The sequence below is a fragment of the Etheostoma spectabile genome, chromosome 5 (genome assembly GCF_008692095.1).
Source record: "Etheostoma spectabile isolate EspeVRDwgs_2016 chromosome 5, UIUC_Espe_1.0, whole genome shotgun sequence".
Taxonomy (NCBI): Eukaryota; Metazoa; Chordata; class Actinopteri; order Perciformes; family Percidae; genus Etheostoma; species Etheostoma spectabile.
Genome location: NC_045737.1, coordinates 26,331,983 through 26,351,730, shown reverse-complemented (window position 1 = coordinate 26,351,730; position 19,748 = coordinate 26,331,983). Strand labels below are relative to the sequence as shown.

At 40.0% G+C, this 19,748-nt stretch overlaps 2 protein-coding genes and 1 long non-coding RNA gene across 6 annotated transcripts in view; 1 reads left to right on the top strand and 2 right to left on the bottom strand.

Annotated features, from left to right (window-relative positions):
• The window catches only part of arb2a (ARB2 cotranscriptional regulator A), a 222,730-nt gene extending 214,357 nt beyond the window's left edge, over nt 1-8,373 (bottom strand). For both annotated transcript variants that reach the window (XM_032516685.1, XM_032516686.1), the window contains exons 1-4: nt 8,272-8,373; nt 7,158-7,298; nt 6,009-6,110; nt 2,316-2,416 (exon numbers count right to left, since the gene is read on the bottom strand). In XM_032516685.1, the coding sequence (XP_032372576.1) occupies nt 2,316-2,416; nt 6,009-6,110; nt 7,158-7,263 (309 nt within the window). In that variant the 5' untranslated portion in view covers nt 7,264-7,298; nt 8,272-8,373. The remainder of the gene's footprint in view (nt 1-2,315; nt 2,417-6,008; nt 6,111-7,157; nt 7,299-8,271) is intronic.
• On the top strand, nt 7,918-14,785 carry LOC116690014 (uncharacterized). Its single transcript, XR_004332136.1, has 2 exons — nt 7,918-8,167; nt 14,051-14,785. It is a non-coding gene; the product is annotated as an uncharacterized LOC116690014 (long non-coding RNA).
• A 397-nt stretch (nt 14,786-15,182) lies between these two features.
• Nucleotides 15,183-19,748, bottom strand: part of kiaa0825 (KIAA0825 ortholog) — a 121,380-nt gene continuing 116,814 nt past the window's right edge. For all 3 annotated transcript variants that reach the window (XM_032516561.1, XM_032516562.1, XM_032516563.1), the window contains exon 23: nt 15,183-16,524. In XM_032516561.1, the coding sequence (XP_032372452.1) occupies nt 16,341-16,524 (184 nt within the window). In that variant the 3' untranslated portion in view covers nt 15,183-16,340. The remainder of the gene's footprint in view (nt 16,525-19,748) is intronic.

The window sequence follows — 19,748 nt, the reverse complement described above, 5'->3', positions numbered from 1 at the left end:
GGTGATTGTCACACTCTGTTCTCATAAAAGCTTATGCAAGCATTCACAAATGTTATTTTGTTGAAACATGTATCTCACGTTCTCTTATTAAACATGTATCTCACTAACCAAGGACGGAGGCCCAACCACATTACACACAACACACACACAACACAACACACACACACACACACACACACACACACACACACACACACTATGCTGTTTGTATCAACCTATAACCCAACCACATGATTACACACTCACACACTATTATTGTTTGTATCAACCTATAAATAAAGGAACAAGGAACTGCCTCGGCGCGACTCTCTCTTGGGTGTTCAGCCCAGCAGGTTGCCCTTTGTACAAAGTAGCTTGGTTGTCCCGTGTCATCTCTTGAGCCATCTTAAACGTGAAGAGAGAAATCTCTTCACAGCCATTTCTTGTAAATAAATCTTGATTAGAAATATATTTCAGCGGCACTTCAGGTCAATTAGTACACAAGCGACAAGACTTTTGTCAGGGACTGTAGACACAAAAACAATGGCATAGAGGGATAAACTCAAGGACAGAAACATCTGCATGTGTCGGCCAAACAGACGCAGAAACTTATATACAGAGGCTGACTAAGCAGCATAACCCACTTTTGGAACGAAAGGCATACAATTCAGTAGCCGTGTCTATTTATAATGGTGCATAATTCTTCCCAACAGAAACAGTGCATTTGTACTTGCAAAGCTGCATGAGAGGTACAATATTAATTTTCTTGAATCATCTGTGGCCTAAAAACAACAGACAGCTATTACTGCGTATACAGGTATTGGTGCTTTCTCCTCAGCCAGTTAATCTCCTGCAGCACAACTCATACGGTATCTGTTCTCATTACACACACAGTGATTGACACAGTTTCTTTTTTTTCTTTTCTAAAGAAGATGCTTCTGTCTGTTTTAATCACAGGATGAATAAAATTTGCATACACCATGCTTGATGATTTGTTATTTTCTCCAAATGTTTGGCCCCCCTCTGATGCCTGAGTTCAGTTAGTTTAAATGTCTGTGTGTTCTTTCAGGGCCTCTGCTTGCATGCTACCAAATGTTTGTTTCTACAGCCTTTTAAGATGCTGGTGGATAGCGCCTGAGCCGGCAAAACAAAAGAAGGGGAAAAAGCCTTCACAGACGGCTGGCTCTCAAAGGAGCTCTTGTATACCTGCATTAGAAATAATAAAACACCCAGGTAATCCCACAAACGGGTCTATCACTTTGCTTTGAACTTCAAAGAATGCACACAATTAAAAGCAACATAGCAGGGGATGCAAATAAAAAAAAACAGATTACAAAAGAACATTTGTCTTATTATCTTAGTGCATATTGCATGTGGTGGTACTGTGGGAGTGAATTAGAGGTTAACTTTAGGATGTTGTATGTTTGGATATATGGCGATGTAGACTAACACAGAAACTTGATAAGAGCATCATGAAACTTAAAACAAATGTGTCAACAGGATATTAAAGGTGGAGGTATTTCGTGGCATAAAATCATTTAAATAAAGTTCCAAGAGTAGCTTTCGGCCCCCCATGCCATGTCATATTCACAGCACGGTTTTATACATGTCGTTAACATTGCAAAATGGTCACAGTTTGGTTACCGTATGTTTTAAGAACCAAAACTAGATAGTTAAGTGGAAAAAAAATAAGTACATCTGCTGCATTACTTAACTTTTTGGTTACGTATATGACATAGTTCGGTTTGTTCTGTCAAGTTAAAAAAAAATTCTAGTTTACTTTTATTTTCAAATAAGACACCAACACCGATCTCCTGGGTGAAAGTCCTGTGGTGGTTTGATCCGTCCACCAAACCAATCCCCTTCCCTAAGCAGAATTTGGTGCTCTTATACTTTGGCACCTTACTTCCTGCTTTGCTCTCATAATAATTACAGAAGGCCACTAGAATGGGCTGCCACTTTAAAAGGTAGATATGAACTGTAATTGCTGTTTGAACAAACAACTTAAAGCAGCTTTTGGAACGATAGTCTCCTTTATAACTACAGTGGCATGATTGCTCTTGGTCTGTTTAAAAATAGGTAGCAAACATGATTGTCATATCAAAAGTCCACTCTGCTTTACACAATTAAAATTGAAGAATATTGCATGTGTGATAAGGACTGATGTGCCATTTCTGTCTCATCTCCAAAACAATCAACCGCTGCAATATCTTGTAATGCCATGTTACAAAAACTGGCCAGGACTAAAAATCTCAATAGACCCAGTAGCCGACACAAAAGTTTCTGAACATGGATGACCTGAATAAGGCTTTAGAAAAAACACAACTTGATGTTACCTCTCCAAGAGCTTCATAGCGTTTCTGGTTCCAGCGGTGGAGATCCTCTCTGGCATTAAATACAAAGTGCTCTCCCGTTTTTATGTGTCTGAGCTGGCCATCTGTGGGAGAAAGATAGAATGAAAGAAGGGAAAAACACATGAAAATGTGAGTGTGTGTGTGTGTGTGTGTGTGTGTGTGTGTGTGTGTGTGTGTGTGTGTGTGTGTGTGTGTGTGTAAGCATTAGATGGATCACTACTTTTTAATGTGCATGCAAAAGTATCTCTATCTGCCAAATTATGCAAATTAAGCTTGACCCCTACTTTTTTATCAATAATTTTCACCCTCTCTTTTCCTCTGGTGGTCCTTTCACTTCTTTACCCTCCCTCCCTTAACCACCCCCATCTGGCAGGTACAAGGCCTGTGGATGCAGCAGCGCTCTTCCAGTCACGACTCCAACGGCCTTCTGGTTAGTCTGGCAGGCCAGCGCTGGACAGCTGGTATGGAAAAAATGGTTTCTCCCTGTTTTCATCCGTCTAAAAGTCTCTCCCCTTTCTCTTTAACTGTGTCAATCTCTCTCTCTTTCCTCGCTCACTCTGGCCAAAGGTCTGTCCCTGTCTTTTCCACCTGAAATCACCAACAGCAATGACTAAAGGAGGTGTGAAAAAAAGGTGCTCAGTGTGTTTTTGGGAGAAAGGTTGCCTGGCATGCATTAGCCACAATGACAACTGCTCCTTGCAATTCCTTTGAGGACGCTGTCTGGGCATCAGCCATTCACCTTAACCAGCAGAGCTTACACGCACGTGCACGCACCCACGCACGCATGCACGCACGCACACTTTTTGGGACAAAGTGATTTATCATAATTCAGGGAAAACAGAGAAGTTTTCAACACATCCAGGTTTTATTTGATATAAACAGTCATAAGACAGGAAAATACTGTATAGAAATAGTGCTACTTTTTTCTTAATAAACAATTACCCTTGTGTGGCTGTGGAACCACTACGTTTATACCTTAGCAATGAGCCCATCGATCCTGCGGTTGACACTACAACACAATAAAACACTAAACAGTGTTAAATTTAATTTTGACCTTTATGACTGCAGACTTTGTAAGAGATAAACCACTGAAAAGTACACATACTTAACCCAAATAGCCAGGGGGCTCTCATACTTTCTCAATTATTGCACAATGTGAAGAAACCCATCTAAGATATAAATAAATATAATATCTCTGCAAGATAAAAGAATGCATAAGTATTTTTTTCATTTCCTTCTAAATTGCCATAATTTTCACCCCTCTATCAATGTGATGAATCTTACATTGCTAACACACTAAGTATTACAGTGCTTGCTTTCATGGTTAGTTGTTAAGACAACATGTAATGCTGAATCTAGGTTTGTCATCATGTTGCATTAAAAAGCAGAAGAAGAGGTGGAGGAGGAGACGGGTGAGAAGTTAGGATAAAGCAGTATGCACAAAAAGTACCTTGAAGAAAATCAATTATGCATTCATGGAGGGGTGAGGATCTAAACACTACTGCCTAAGAGAAGGAAGAGAGGAGCTATAATGAAATCCTACTGTAAGAAGTGTGTGTCTTGGCATGAGGGAAGGAGAGAAAAAGTGTGGTGTGTATGTGTATGTGTGTGTGTGTGTGTGTCTGTGTGCTTGCGTGTGTGCGTGCGTGCGTGCTAGGGGGGTGATCAGCTCCATCGCCTCCCCAACACATCCTCTCAGAGGAATAACGTTTTCTCAACTTTTCTCCTCTTTTCTGTCATAATTAGCATTCTGTTCTCAATTTGGCCGCTTAATTAGGTGTACATAACCTTGGATTTCCAGTAATGGAAAACTGGAGGGCTAGCGAGATGAAGCCATCATCTTCAGTGATTAAGATACCTGCAAACTATTGTACACAGCCTCGTCTGTATTCACATCATTACATGGTCAAATTAACATTTTTGTTCCACCTGTCTCATGCAAAGGACGCCTTGGTGAAGATATAGAAATGCCTGTGAGCCAGGACTACTGTGAAATGCTATCCTTCAAAAACAGGCCTGAGTGGAAAAAAAGACATAAAGGTGTGTGTGTGTGTGTGTGTGTGTGTGTGTGTGTGTGTGTGTGTGTGTGTGTGTGTGTGGTTGTGTGTGTGTGAGAAAGAGAGAATTTTCGGTTGGGGATTTTTTGAGCAGGGCAGGGGCAGAAATAGAGAGAATAGAGAGGGAGAGAAAGAAGAACAGGGGGGTGAAGGAGAAATGAATGTGTTCATCCCTCCATGGGGAGACTGAGCTGGGACTTGAGGGGGGGTAGGGGGTTGTTGGCATGGTGGTGGTGGGGGGCAGTCTCCGTGTTGTTCTTAGGCACAGCGAGGCTATGCAAATGCTCCGTCAGGCGGAGGGCAAGGTGAGTAGGTTACTGACGGGCCGTAGAGTACAAACATGTCCCCACTCAGCCAGCCGACAGCCAGCAGAGTCACTGACAGAGAACAGAGGGGGTAAGGGACGGCGATGAAGAGAGCGTGCCCCCCCGAGCCGCCTGAGGAGAGGAGTGCATTTACAAGGCGGACGAGTTGTCTGTAAAGAGGAGCATTTAATAGAGCTTAGTAGACTGCACCCCCTGCTTGCCAACTAAGTTAGCTAGTCCGATACTCCGACCTCTCACGCACGAGTCACTCGCGGATCCCCCCACCAAGTGTTTTTGTTAAGTGACCGTTTTAAATCCGCCCTCCGCGATTGTGACCACCCGAGACCCAGCCGTATTTTTTTCCTTCTGTATCTCACCTTTTTGGACCCATATACAACGCCGTGGTTCACTCGTCTCTAGCACTGATGGATATTCGCCGTCTATTCTTTGATGTTCGATCCACACCACTTACCCACACCACGTACATTCCACACATCCTACACATTACACACATCCCACACACAAACACCACACCACACCCAACTTACATTACACACACAACACACACACCTATCATATACACCTTACATTTAAACCCACCACATCACCACCCACACACACACACACACACACACACACACACACACACACACACACACACACCTGCAGTAGACCTTCACTGCAAAAATGTCCCAGGTGATAGTAGAGACAGTTATAGGTCATTTATTCAAAAACCGTGACATTACACTGACCAGATCTGTAACTGCAGACTGTTTATGTTAAATGTTTAATAAGTTATTATGGAAATTGTGTTTTGTATGTCAACTTCACAGCAGCTTTAGTATTGAAGTAAAAGCGACTAATTATGTAGGTCAACGGTTCTCAACCTGGTGGTCGGGACCCACCCAGTGGTCACCAGATTAAACTGAAGGGTCACAAGTTGATAAAAGGGGTAATGAAGGAAGGGAAAAAATGTGACGAGGGACTCCTTAATTTTAAGGGGTCACAAGCCAAAATGATTGGCAGCCACAGCTATGGACATAGCTGTGGCTGCTATGTATGGTAGTATGGATGCTATGTATATATTGAGAACAACACCATTTCTTTAACTTACATTTCCTGCAGTTTTTATCTAGAACTCATGTGGTATGACAATCCAGTGTAACTTTCTATTTGGCTGAGCTGAAGTATTATGCTTAAACTGTTAACTGTGTTCCATTAAATTAGAGTTCATGGGATTTGGTGTTTTTTTTAGTTTTGTCTTGTTAAAGCAGAAGGCATTGTGGGCTTTGAGGATTAAAGTGTGTACTTACATTCATTGAAGGCATATTCAAACTCCTCCAGTGTTTTGGGGAAAGTGAAAGGAGGTTCATCTTTCTTCATCAGTTCATCTAAGTCTATTCTTGACAGCAAATCTGAGAAAAAAAGAAAAAAGATAAGATCAAAGGTGAACAAAAATGAGTCACAATAGACACTGCTGCTTTCATTTAGAAGAATGTCAAAGTCAAATGCCATAATCGCAATCACAGAATCATCATAACCTGAGAATATCTAGCAACATCACCTACATTACAATTTGATAATGTTGCCTCATTGTGTTAAACTATCAAGCAACATCTAAACCAAAGTCCTCTCTACTCCCTTAAACTGAGCTTTTAATTATTCTGATGTAGCATAGAAGGTGGAAAAGCAGATATTTCCATCAAATAATAAACACACCAAAAATATCGATTAACATTTTTCTCCAAAATTCTATCAGTCAAGTAAAAAAAAAAAAATGAGTGTGTGAGCTAAATATAAACTGCAAAGTAAAACTCTCAGATCATTAGATAAAATATATACATTTTTTTAGAGTCAGATAGCACATATACATTTAAAAGGCATAGTATCACAAATCAGCGTGAGATGAATTGCACATTCCTTTATAAAAATATGGGACCAAAATTGGGTTTCTGACACATTTATTCAAGTGTGACATGTGCACAATATTATTGGATTTCCCAAATTGTACAATCATTTTAACTCTAGTATGGTGTAACAGGAACTATACCTTCCGTTCTGTAGTTTTTAAGATTGTGCAAACGAGTAGGCTGGACACAATCAATGATATAAGACTACAGTCCCTATGAATTTACAAGATCATATGAACAGACATGTTGGCGGGTTTGCCTTCAAGTCAAAAGGAGGAAAACTTTACTCGGGTGCAAGCAGCAGACATTTCAAGGAGAGTCTGTTTAAATATGTGACAGATAAAATGAAAACCGAAAAAAATAAAATGAATGCTGAAATTCTAAATAAGGTCCATCATAATGTAGGATTTTAACCTAACTTTAAAGTTAGGTTAAAATCCTACATTAACACATAGACTTTGCAATGTTCTTTAAAACAACTTTTCTCGTCTTTTAGTAAAGTTGTAGTAAAGTTTAGTAAAGTTGATTTTCAGAGTATCACTTCATGTATACCTTTGAGTGCAGTAGTTTTCTCTCTGTCCTCCTGGCCTGCTATCTTGGCCATAGTGATCCACAAGATGTACAGAGCTGGTGTAGCAGCACAAAGATGAGAGAGCATGGGTCCTCCCTTCCCAAAGGTCACTCAGATGCAGCCTGTCAAATGTGGGAAGAATGAGAGCTAGAACTCACCAATGATGGAGCACATGTACTGTCCTATAGAGCTGGGCGATATAGTGAAAACCAAACATCACGATATTCTAGATAGCTCAATGTCGATGTTGCGACGATAAACCATGGTTGACTATTTGTGCTTTAACAAAATGTTATTTTCACAATGAGTTTTCTGATAAATATTCTCCAGAAATTATTTAATGACTATGTGAGTAAAGGTAAGTGATAGAACAGCTACAGCAGTCTTGTTAGTTCAGAAAATTACATCACTTTCCTGTAATGCAGCCAGTAAAACCAGGTAAAGACCACACTTACCATATAGTATCATACTGTGCTATACCTCAGTCAGAGTGACTCCCTTTTTTATTTACCACAGACTACAAAGGTAATTGCCTCAAAGCTTGCTGCACCTGTAATGTGGCAGTGAGCCAACACAACACTGTAAAATACTATAGTATTCGACACTCCTGTACAGGCTACACGCTAATAGCTTACTGAATAAAACGGAGCCGTGATAATTCACACTGCAATAACACACTGGATGAACAACTAACTATAACTATTTGTCAACATTATTGCTAGGAAACATGTACGTGTTGGTACGCCAGCAGCCGTGTATTCGCTCAACTTTGCACACGTGCAACTAAATTAATTATGCAAACATAGCAAAGTTGTTTTCGCTTTAAAACCACGCTGCAGGCAGTACAAAACATTCATTTCCACACGCTTAGCTATCTCAGACTGCTCTGTCATTCTCTCAAAAACAGTCAACATCTGTTTAATGTTTCATACTCTGACAAACAACTGCCCGGGATGTGTGCAGTCGCTTTACATGAAGCCACTGCGAGCAGGTACAGTAGGATATTAGTGTGCTTTTACTTCACAGTCAACACATTATGGAGAGGAACAGCTGTTTACAGTAGATGCATGCATGCTTTTCGTTCGACTCACGCACCATCAGTATATGCGACTATCCAGTTGCTTCTGCTTCCTCGAAATTTCTTAAAACAGGAAGGACTCTGGGCAGTGCAGAGAATGGAGAGCTTGAAGCTTCCGGGTTACCGGGGCAACAGACTGGAATAGATATTTAAAGAGACAGTAGCAAAGCAGCTGCTTCATTTTAAACAGATGTTCTCTCTTGTGTGTGATTTTTACCACTCGGCTTTTTCTGCTATTTAAAGTTTAATTGTTGAGTCCTACGAAGTACATTTGTTCTTAACTTGAAATCATCCATTTTATGTCACTTTATATTTGTACTCAATTGCATTTCAGCAGGGAAAAAAATTTACTTTTTAGTCCACTACATTTATTTTACAGCTACTGCATAGTTATCAGGGGCTGACCTGGGGGGGTGGATTCAGGGGCTACAGCCCAAGGGTTGATGTATAGACTATAGTGAAGCCAAACCACCTTGATTGCCTCCTGGTGACTGGCTGCAGTATAGATCATAAATCAGACCCCCACGAATATGGAGTTAATTTTGTTCCGGGGGCCACTTGCATTACTACAACAACAAAAAACCTGTGGCCCAACATTTATTTTCCCCATACTTGTAGGCCACCATTGTAAAATAAGAATGTGTAAAACTGTTGGCAGGACACCTTGAACTGCAAACAACATCAATTATGACGTTTTCTATTCGAAACATTTAATCGTTGAATTTTTTATATTTGACAAACTTCCCCGTTGCTAAAGAAAAGTAATTTAAAAACCTGTGACATCACCAAAATATAAAGTGTATGGGCCAAGCAGGAACTCGTATAATACTCAATGGGCCACATATCACAGAGTAAACCTGGAAGCTTAGAAACCTTTTTGGTCCATATGCCACACAAACAACTCCATTGAACTGAATGGGTCCCATTTTGGGATTCGGTATCCAGTTATTACTAGACATCAACGTCATACATCCCGCCAACTTCATGTGAGCAGATAGGACATTGGCCAAACTTAATAAATAAATAAATAAATAAATGTTTTCCAAAGATGCTTTCTGTCATTTTAGGTAGTTCTTATCACATTTATGTCGTTCAAGTTTTCATTTTGTTGATAAGTTTGTGTTTTCTAATTTGATATTAATTAGCAACACCGTACCGCTGACGGGACTGTTTTCTCCACTTAAGAGAAAACGTTTTCTCCAGTCATAAATTGCAAGGATTAAATCTTCACAAACACGCTCATGCAGCCCACAATTTGAAATCTTAACGTCTCATGATTCGATTAAGCCCACACACAAAGCATGAGAAGATTTACAGCAGTTATAATCCTGTTATGAAGTAAAGAAATACAGAAAGATACTGCGCCGCTAGTGTCTAAAATGGAGTGTGCATCCATACCTTTTTCCTTGAGTCTTTTTTCACAGCGGTGAAAGATCGACAAAAACCTTTTTTTCTTACAGTCCAAGGAATTAAAATATCCAAGACATTTTCTTCAAAACAAGCTGGTCACCTCACAATCTTGTAGTTTCTGGCCGAGTTTCAACGGAAAGAAAGCTAAACAGTTCAACATTTGTGGGTTTTGATGGCTTCTCTCTTGTTCTCCGGGGCTGCTACACTGTTACTGAGCACACCGGCGGATTCTCTGGCATCTAAGGATTCGATTGACAGGTGTGATTGATGTGGATGTGTTTTTGTATTTGAGAAGTTTTGCATTTTGCACTTTTTTGGCTTTTTTCTTTTCACTTCACAAAAGGAAATAAGAAAAACGCACAGACATATCTGTAGAAACAACTTCATAAAATATCCATTTTCTGAGTGTTTTTTCTGTATTAAGTTGAGTGGCTATGGTACTAGTTTTGTGTGTAGCCCATCTAATATGCTTACAGTAGTGTTTTCAAATCCTTATACAGATGCTCAACTTGGAAGGAAATAGAAATTCTCTGTTCTAACCTCTTTAGCTCTGTGTCAGCAAGGCCTAGAATCACACTGACACTTGGAACAAAACATTGAAAGTGTTAACTTTCCAATGACCTCAGGCACATCCCAGAAGGGCCAAAGCACTGTATATGAGAACTGTATCACTTTTTTTTTGGTAAAACATTTAGACGAGAAAAACATGTATTTTCAAGTGTCTTTTGAGAGGTCAAAACGGTGTGAAACGTAATGACTGACAGCATGGATTATTGGTCAGGTGAGTGTACTGTATGAATGGGACTTTGACACAGAGTATCCACCCCCTGATCATTACTACCACCCATACTCTGGCTGTATAATAATAACTGGATACAGTGTTTGAGGCTGGGCCCCGTTCATTCTTACGAGAGTTGCTCTGTGGCTCCTGAAGCCAAAGAAGTTCAACTGCTGTAAAGAACACCCAGATGATAGAAACTGCTTCCACTCTGTGCAGCCCATTGAGCAAGTGCTCCAAAGACCTCCACTGGTCGAGCCGGCTTCTTCCCGGTTTAGCTCTCTGCTAACGTGACTGGGGAATAATTTAATTGCGAGGCTCTATTAGACTTTCAGAATGTTATCAGACAAAATAGATGAAATTGTTAGTAAAACAAGGGGTAATGTGCTCAAAAACTGTATCTATGGATTAATTAAGACATGTCTTTCGTCATGCAATACTACAGTCCCTGACAAAAATCTTGTCGCTTATCTATTTTGTAGAAACACCTGCGATTAACCTGACTTTTAATTAATCAATTGGTGTAAGAAATAGCTCATATGAAAAGCTAAAACCTTCCCAAATGATGTTCAATGCACTGAAATAAATTAGTTTCACTAAAAAAAGATGTATTATTTAAACAAGACAGAAAGGTCAAATTTTGGCAAGACAAAAGTTTTGTCGCCTATACATAAATTGAACAAATTTACTACAAATACTATACAACAAGTGTTGTTGTTTTTTTATACAGGTAACAATCAGATTAGGAGCACTCCCTTTAAGAGTGTGCTCTAATCTCAGCTCAAGATAGCTGGGAGCCAGAAATCTTTCTGATTGAGAGGGGGGGTCAGATACTTATTTCCCTTATTAAAATGCAAATAAATGTATATTAACGTGTGCATGGAATGATGGACCCAAGTGCAAAGAGGCAAAGGACAAAACAGGAATCACAGGAACACAGAGACTAAACAGGTCGACACGCCAAACAGAAACACTACAACAGAAAGATCTGACACTGGACAAGTGGAACCAGAGCCATTTCTCAATGTCAAGGATCCTTCCTCTGTAGGACTAGCCCTAATTTAATAGCATTTGTTAGAATGGCAATCTCTAATATAGAATATAATGTATTCAACATCTGTCGCTGTCCTCCGTCAGACAGTTAAAGACAGTTAACAGAAGAAGAGATGTTGACCGTCGCGAATGCTATAATGTAACATTACGTTACACTTGTTACATGGGAAACTACTCAGACATGTTAGTCTATATTTATCGTTGCTAGCTAGCGAAGTAAACAAGGTGCAGCGTTACCTCCCATCCTGCAGTTACAACTGACACACACATTTCAAAATCTCTGCCAACGTTATGCATATATAGCAACAGATATAACATTAAAAAAAGGCAAAAAGCAGCAACCTAGCTGGCTAACATGATAGGTTAAATGTTAAATGATAGGTTCAGTTAGCTAATGTTAGCTCAGGGTGTATCTACCTAACTATTATAGCAATTTGCACCAGTATTAAAGCAGTAAGCGTTACACTGATGTAAAACATTAACGTGATAACAAATGTACGGTAAATACTAAAGATACTTAAATTATTATTTCACCGTCAACGATGCCACTCAAACTCCCGCTTAGGTCCGCCATTAAATTTTTTTTAACAAGCCGTCATAACATTTCTAACATTTTTGACATGCGTTTTTCTGGATTTTCAGAGTTAGTCTGTCTCTCTTAGTCTGTCTCTACATTAAAATTACAGACTGATCATTTCTTTGTCAGTACCCAATCAGCAGGGGATCAAATACTTTTTTCCCTCAAGGTATTACTTATTCCAGATGCCCAACGATTACCACTGTAAATTTATTTTTATTTTTTTTTATTCATTCAGGACAATCCACTTGATAACATGCACAACAGTACATGTAATGTGTCCAGATTGTAGCCCAAGGGCTAATTTCCATCTGCAGTCCATAGGCAGGTTGAGTTTACACAAAACATAGGATAGTAACTTAGTATACAAAAAAGCATCAACAAGAAAAGGAAAAAAAGAAAAACAAGACAATTCATTAGTAAGAAAAAGAAATACAGTTAGCGGTGGTTACCATTTAGTTAGCTCTAAGCCACAGCTTTACCTGGCTCTTGAAGGAGGCCACGGTGGGACGTCCCTTACTGAGGATGGTGTTCCATATGCACTGCCTTTATTAGATATGTATTCTGGCTGAAGGAGGTTTTTCTGAAAGGAACCTCACAGTCCCTGTTTACCACCGCCCTGGTGGACCGCGTTTGTCTATGTTTATAACCTCCAGCAATGGGGTGGCGCCAGACCATGAAGTATTCTATAAATTAGCACAAGAGGAAAATTACAATAATTATCAAAACTCAGTAAGTTATATTTCTCTAAGATATTGCAATGATGAGAAGTTACTTATGTTTGTTCAGGGTTTTTTCGAGTAAAGAAAGATAATGAATAATGAACAATATTTGAGTTTGAATTCCAAAAGTATGTTCCAGTGATGTGGAGTACTGCGGATAAAACCTAATTTTGAACAAAAAAAAGTTGATTCTGAAACTTAAACTTTAAATGTTGTGTATTATTTTTACTTAAGTAAAGGATCTGAATACTTCCTTCACTTAAGACAATGTTTGCATGAGAACTCTCTCATATGTTATTATTAAAGAGGATTGGGGTCTAGAAAATGAAAGGAGAAAAAAAGGTTTCTGGGATATTTTGAAAAACTTAAATTATTATCTTAAAATTATTTTATGATGAAGATTAAAGTGAGGGTTACTGGACTCATGCAGGTGGAGACTACAATGCCCTCTGATTTTGCATTAGGCTGTCTGGCTAACTCCATGCAAGTGTGTGCTTGTGTCTTAAGGGTGTAGTCCATTATTCTCCCCTGACAGTCTCTTTATATTCTGTGTTGCATAAGAGGAACAACACGGACGCACTGATGACGTCAAATTATGTTTAATTCCATCATCATCCTAATATTGCATAATGTAAGCATACTGTAAATGTATCAATATATGATAAAGTCTAATACCTCTGTATGTTTACATGTGTCAAAACCGTTTGAAGCGGAGCAGCGGGTGGTGCACGTGTGAGTGGTTGTGATGGGACAGTGGGAGTACAACATTATGGACATGGCGCTCATTTATCATGATAGTGTATGGTACATGTCAGGGCTTTATGTCAGGATAGGCACACACACAATTCTCTCTCACCTAGGCCGGTGTTGTACCTTGGTGACTTGCATGGCAACTAAATTAACTTGATGTAAATCCCTCAAATAGGGTAAATATACACGGCCCTTTGTTTTAACATAATGATAGTAATTAGATCAGGCTGGCAGGAGGATTGATTTTCCACCTCTTGCACAAGGACATCAGTTTCCTCTCAGGAGAAGCTGGTGGGGTGGAAGTGTTCCGAACTGTTCCCAGGAAAACTGTATGAAATGGATTAGTGCAAGCTATTTAAAAGGAAAGGAAAAAACATGATTTTATTGGTTTCATGGTTGAAACTAGACATGCAAGACTTACTGATAGGGTGCCTTACCAAACACCACCTGCCACACCCTGTTCACCTGCAACTGTACTTCATGACATGCGCTTTTATGATTCACAGAAACAGCCTACTGGTTAAACTAAAGCTGGATGCCCTACTTCCGGATGGCCTCTAGAAGTTGGAGCTCTTTCTCAGGGGAGCTGAGCTACCCTGTTTCCTCAAGCAGAGCACTGGAAATTTGACGAGGGGAGACCCAAATAAGAAACAGGAATGACATATTGTGACATTGATATCCACTGAGTTTGACTAGATAAAGGAGATGTTTCTTGCTCACTCAATACTCAAGGCAGCACCTGAGAACCTTGATGTGCTTTTAAAATGAATTAATGTAACTTTGCAGCAGAACTTTTCCGGTTACTATGTCACGAGAGCTTGCATGAATTCCTTGTAGTATAAAAAGACATTTCACAGGACATCCAGTAAATATATTGATGCTGAAAATGCGCTACATTTTACTGTTAAATGTAATGTTAAATTTAGTGGCTTCCTATGTACAAAGTATCACCATGAGTTTGGAAAAGTAGCATCATACCTGATGCGTGTATTTGATATAGCAGATTAATAATTACCTGGTTGGATTATTTCAAATCCTGTAACAAATGCATTATGACTTGTTTGTAACTTTGAGGCTAAATAATACGTAATCATGACCTGACATGGGAAAGAAGGGAAACCGGGGAGCTGCGCCAGGAGGATTGTCTGCCTGTAATGCTACAATGTTGGCTCACTACTTGCTGACAAAAAGCTTGTTTTTCTCAATGGGTGAACATACAAATAAAACCAACATGTTTCTGCTGCTGTTTGAGTTTGCTGTGGATAATGCACTAATATACCGAGGGTAATCAATTGAAATGGAAATCCGAGGAGTCAAACTGCCGCGACTGTTTATCCTGCATGAATATGTCATGATGCGCGCTGGGATTCTAAAATGTTTATGTAGGTTTGATAATCCCCAAATGAATAGTGTAGAATGAAATATTCAATGTATTCTTTGTGATTAATCATTCTTTGTAATGATTTGTTGAGAATTATACCGTCAGCCTTTCTGACAGTTGTCTTCTGAACCCAATGGAAATACGAATGGGTAACCGTGCAGGTACTTACTCTGGGAGGGATGGCGAGGGTGAAAGAAAGAAATCAAAGCATTTCTTCATAGAACAAAAACAATTTAGCTAGCCAAATACTTCTTTTCCTGCAACACCAAAATAAAACGGTTTAATTGATATGTCAAATACAGAACATTTACTAAGACTCATTTGTTGCCTTTTAGCCTTTGTTTGCAAGCAAAAATCTGTTGCTGAACATTTTGTTGTCTATTGTATCCTCTAAGTGGTTTGGCGATCGAAGTCTTGCTTCATTTGCATTAAAAATCTAGTTAAGGAAAGGAACATCTAGGAACATTCTCCGGAGCAGAACGTGTTTTCCCTCTGTCTCAAAGGAATTACGCAGCGTGTGCAGTAGCCTTTGTGAGCTGAAATTGTATTCTTGTTGATGAAAAAAGTATGATTTGTGTTGTGAACATCAGATGTACAGTATGTATTCAAAAATGTAATGTTAACTCCATAGTAATCAATCACCATAAATTATGGATTTGTACAAAGATCACACACAATGTCCAAGTATGTTTAATTGTTTAAGTAAGAATAGCATTTTAATTCCATGTGTAATTCAAAACATCTCATCCATAACTAATAAAGTCTCTAAATAACTAAATATGGACAAACTTGGAAAAATACAGAATACTGAGCAATCTTATTACACATAAAATAAATGTTTTCTCAGTTTGCACTAAATACTGACTGATATTACATAGTGGGGCAGATGTTTGGGACACAGCGTAATCAAAACATACACCATTGCTTCCCACCCGTAATATTTGATGTTTGCTTACAGAAACCAGGAGAAAGTATGCTGACACCAACATCTTTACACTCCCTGTCTCAAAAAAAAAATAAACTTCAACTACCGACAATGATCACACAGTCCCATCTTGTCCCAGGCAAACAAATCCAGGCTCTCCATTTCCCAGAACTGATTTCGGGAGATGTGTTTCACAAAGATGTGTCTGATGCAGGATTGAAAAGCACAGAAAGTTTGTCTGAGACGTGTGCCTATAAGGAAGCAAAGTCTCCCTCACTCTTTTTGTTGTTCCACAGTTTCTTGCCCGCTCTCTCACTCATGTTTTCTTGCACACACATATGCAAACTAGTTGCACACAGAGCATGCACAAACCCAATTACACCTACAAATGTGCACACACATACACACACTTTTTGCTACCTTGAGAGCTGCAAGTGAGTATTACAACCAAACATTTACAACATGATAAAAATTCAAACTGCCTGGGATGTTATTGGGCAGCACTTTTATCGGATTGTTGCGTTTCCCCCTGGGTCTGCTTTGCCAGTGTCTCATCAGCTTCGGGATGGTCCTGCGGTCCCGAGCCGCAGCAGCAAACAAAATAGGCTTTCTGAAGTTCTTCTACCATAAATTTCTCTCCGTCTTCCAGCTCTGCATTCTCCTGCATCTCCCACCTGGAAAGCATAAAGAGACAGAAGGTAAGCTGTTTGAATAGCGACAAACTTTTGCTACTTAGGGTTAAATGAAAACACACATACAGCACGGCAGACATAAATGTGTCCTCCACAAGTTATGATGGTGTATGAAGAATATCTCTCCTCTATTTGTGTCTCACACAGAAACAAGGAAGGACCCCACTGCCTGGAACCTGGCTTGGGTTTAACACAGAGTGTGGAGTAACCTGTTGTCCAAAATAAATTCTCCCACACACACACACACACGCACACGCACACGCACACACACACCCCACAGGCTGAAACACTTTCACTTTCTAACTTCCCACGTGGGAGTCTACTTTGCTGTATTCCTTCATGCTGTTTGGGTCAATTCAACCCAACAGTCTCTGCTGCTGTGATACACTGAGACTTACAGTTTTGCACTCACGCAAACACACACACTTACAGACTTGAAAGCATCCACACACATGCACACACACACACACGCGCACACACACACACTGAAGATTCAAGGGATGTTCTAGAGAACATTAAAACAGAGAAAAGAGAATAGATGTTTTTGGCTCTCTGTAGGTCTCTATGTGTTTTCCCCTTTCTGTCTATCTGATGCTTTCTGTGGCTTAGCTATGATATATAGATAGCAACTGCTGAACTTGATACCAACTCAGTTCGGGTGACTAATTTTTTGCATTGTTGCTTGTTGCTTCCCCGTCTTGTTTAACTGCTTCTAGTGCTGCTTCAGTATGTCTCTCCATCACATTTTGTAATTCTTCAAGGTCCAGAGTGAACGGAGGGCTTCAATATGAAGACATCAAGGATAGTCACGTTGTAATTCACTCTGTGTATTTCAATGGGATCTCTGGACGAGTGATTGTGGTCAATCAAATCCATATGGAGAGCTGACTGAAAGCTGTCTTTGAGCTGTCGCATCACACTCTCTCTCCGAAGGAGAATTATATTTGTCCAACTACAAATGATTGCATTTTCATTGCAATCTCTGCGTCTCCTTTTATCCCGCCCTCCCTCCCCTCCCATTCCTCACTGTATCTTCAAACGTGTACCATATAGTTGTGCTTTGTGAGGGAGGCGTACTTGTGTGTAAAGAGGAAGAGGAGGTAAAGTATATCATGCATGTGTTTCATGCATACTAAGGAGCGGGCCTCTCAATGCAGAGCCCTTTGATGAAGTTTCAGCCTCTGTCATAGTGTGTATCTGGACAAATCTTCTTCCTCTGCTTCCCAACCACTGTCAGTGTAGTAATTACCGTCTGTAAGGGGAGGATCTGTTTATGTAAATACGCAGATTTGACAAAGAGGTTCCATCTCATGTGAATTCATTCTCCCTCCGCTTACGACTTTGGTCACTATTTTCTCTGTTTTTCTGGTAATTTTTGTGTCAGTCTGGATCGCTCTCTTTACTTCCATCACAGAGTGAGTGGACTGTCTCAAGAAAAATGGAACAAAGGAAGAAGTAGTTAAGTCTGCCTCTTTGATGACTGATGCAGACTCGGTGGGATGAATGCAGATGACTACCGGGGGGCAGACAAATTGTCCCTACATTATTTTTCCAGTGACATTAAATTAAAATCAGTTCTGCTAAATAACCATTATGGGATACAAACACTCATACATGCAAAACAATACAAATGTCACACAGTGTGCAAAACAAGAGCAGGAAGGGGAAGGAGGGAGAGCAGACAGCTATAGGACGGCGGCCAATAAAGGAGGGAGTGAGAGAGGAAGGAAGACAGGAAGGTACGCTAAAGGTTTTTCAATGTTTAATTTTCAAATAGGATTAAGCAGAATGACATTTAGCTGAAGGTTACAGGCTCAGCATTGTCTTAGCTGATATTGATATGCAGGAGGCGCCCTGCTTGTCACCGGGACAAACACCGTTGATGAATGAGAAGCCTTTCCCCAGGAAGGTGTTAAGTGCAAATTTGAAATGAGAAAGAGGTAGAGAGGGAGAAAAAAAGAAGGAGCACACACAGACAGATTGAATTACCACGATAGTTGCCATGTATACTGTCACTAGATAATGTTGCCAAAAGTGTAAATTGTTCCGTAAAGTACAGGTTGCATATTGGTTGATCTTGTGCTGAAAATGAGTCGAAAAATACACAAGGTGCTTTGCTGTGTGTATCTAATTTCAACAACTGTAACACAACATTGCCTCTTAGAAATACATAAGTAGGCTAAAGTTGACAATAACTTCACTGTATCCTCATTTCGGCAAGTTTTCCCCCGGAATTTACATCTTAATAAGGGAAGTCTTACCCTTTAATTCTTATGGGCTCTGCTCATTTCTCATGCATTAATACTGGAGCTGCTGACTTGGCACTTCCTCTGAATACAGAATAGGACACACATATTAAGACTCATATATTTACAGGATTGATGCCATGGGAGATTGTCCCAGAGTGAGATGAAAAGGCTGGCTCAGATGTATTTCAACGTGAACATCAATGTAAGCTGTCCTAATCACGGGACGATGCAGACATGAGACTGAGAGCATCTATCTTGATTTTCAGCTGATAATGAGTAGTGATGTTTGAGAAATCAAGAGCATAAGCCCTGCTCAGAGATCATCCGGCAATCAACTTACTTACTAAATCTTACTCAACACACACCCCAGTTGAAACTTTGATGTAGACGGAGACAGAGAAAAACAAAAAGGAGATGTAAACTCTGATGATGGGGAAAAAAATGATATCGACAGAGAGGGGAAAAAAGAAACAAGAAACAAAAAAAGGAGGAAACAAAACAGGCAGCGGTACAAGTATAGACTAAGTAAAAGAAAGTGAGTGAGCAGAAAGACAAAGTGCCTGAAAGATCTTGAGAGACAGTGGCCGGTGGTTTCCTCTGCAGCTGTCAGTGGGCTGAGTGGTTTCTCTCGGAGTGTTGTGGTGTTTGTGCTGCGCTGGGTGCCCTGCCTGCTCTGCCACTGGGACCGCTGTTTGTTTAAAAGGCTCGCCTGTCAAATAGAGAGCACCAGCGACAGCCAGACACTCCGCTAAATGACTCTGACAGCAGCCTTAATCAGAGGCTTCACACATTGCCGCAGGGCCTGGAGGATCCATCATAACCCAAGCCTAAATATTTAAAGTGCTAAACTTTCCAAAGGTCAGGCCTTTCCATGCATGCCAGGGCGACATGTGTCAGAGTCGTAGGAAGAGAGGGACTGAACAAGAGAGTGAAATGGAGAGAGAGAGAGAGAGAGAG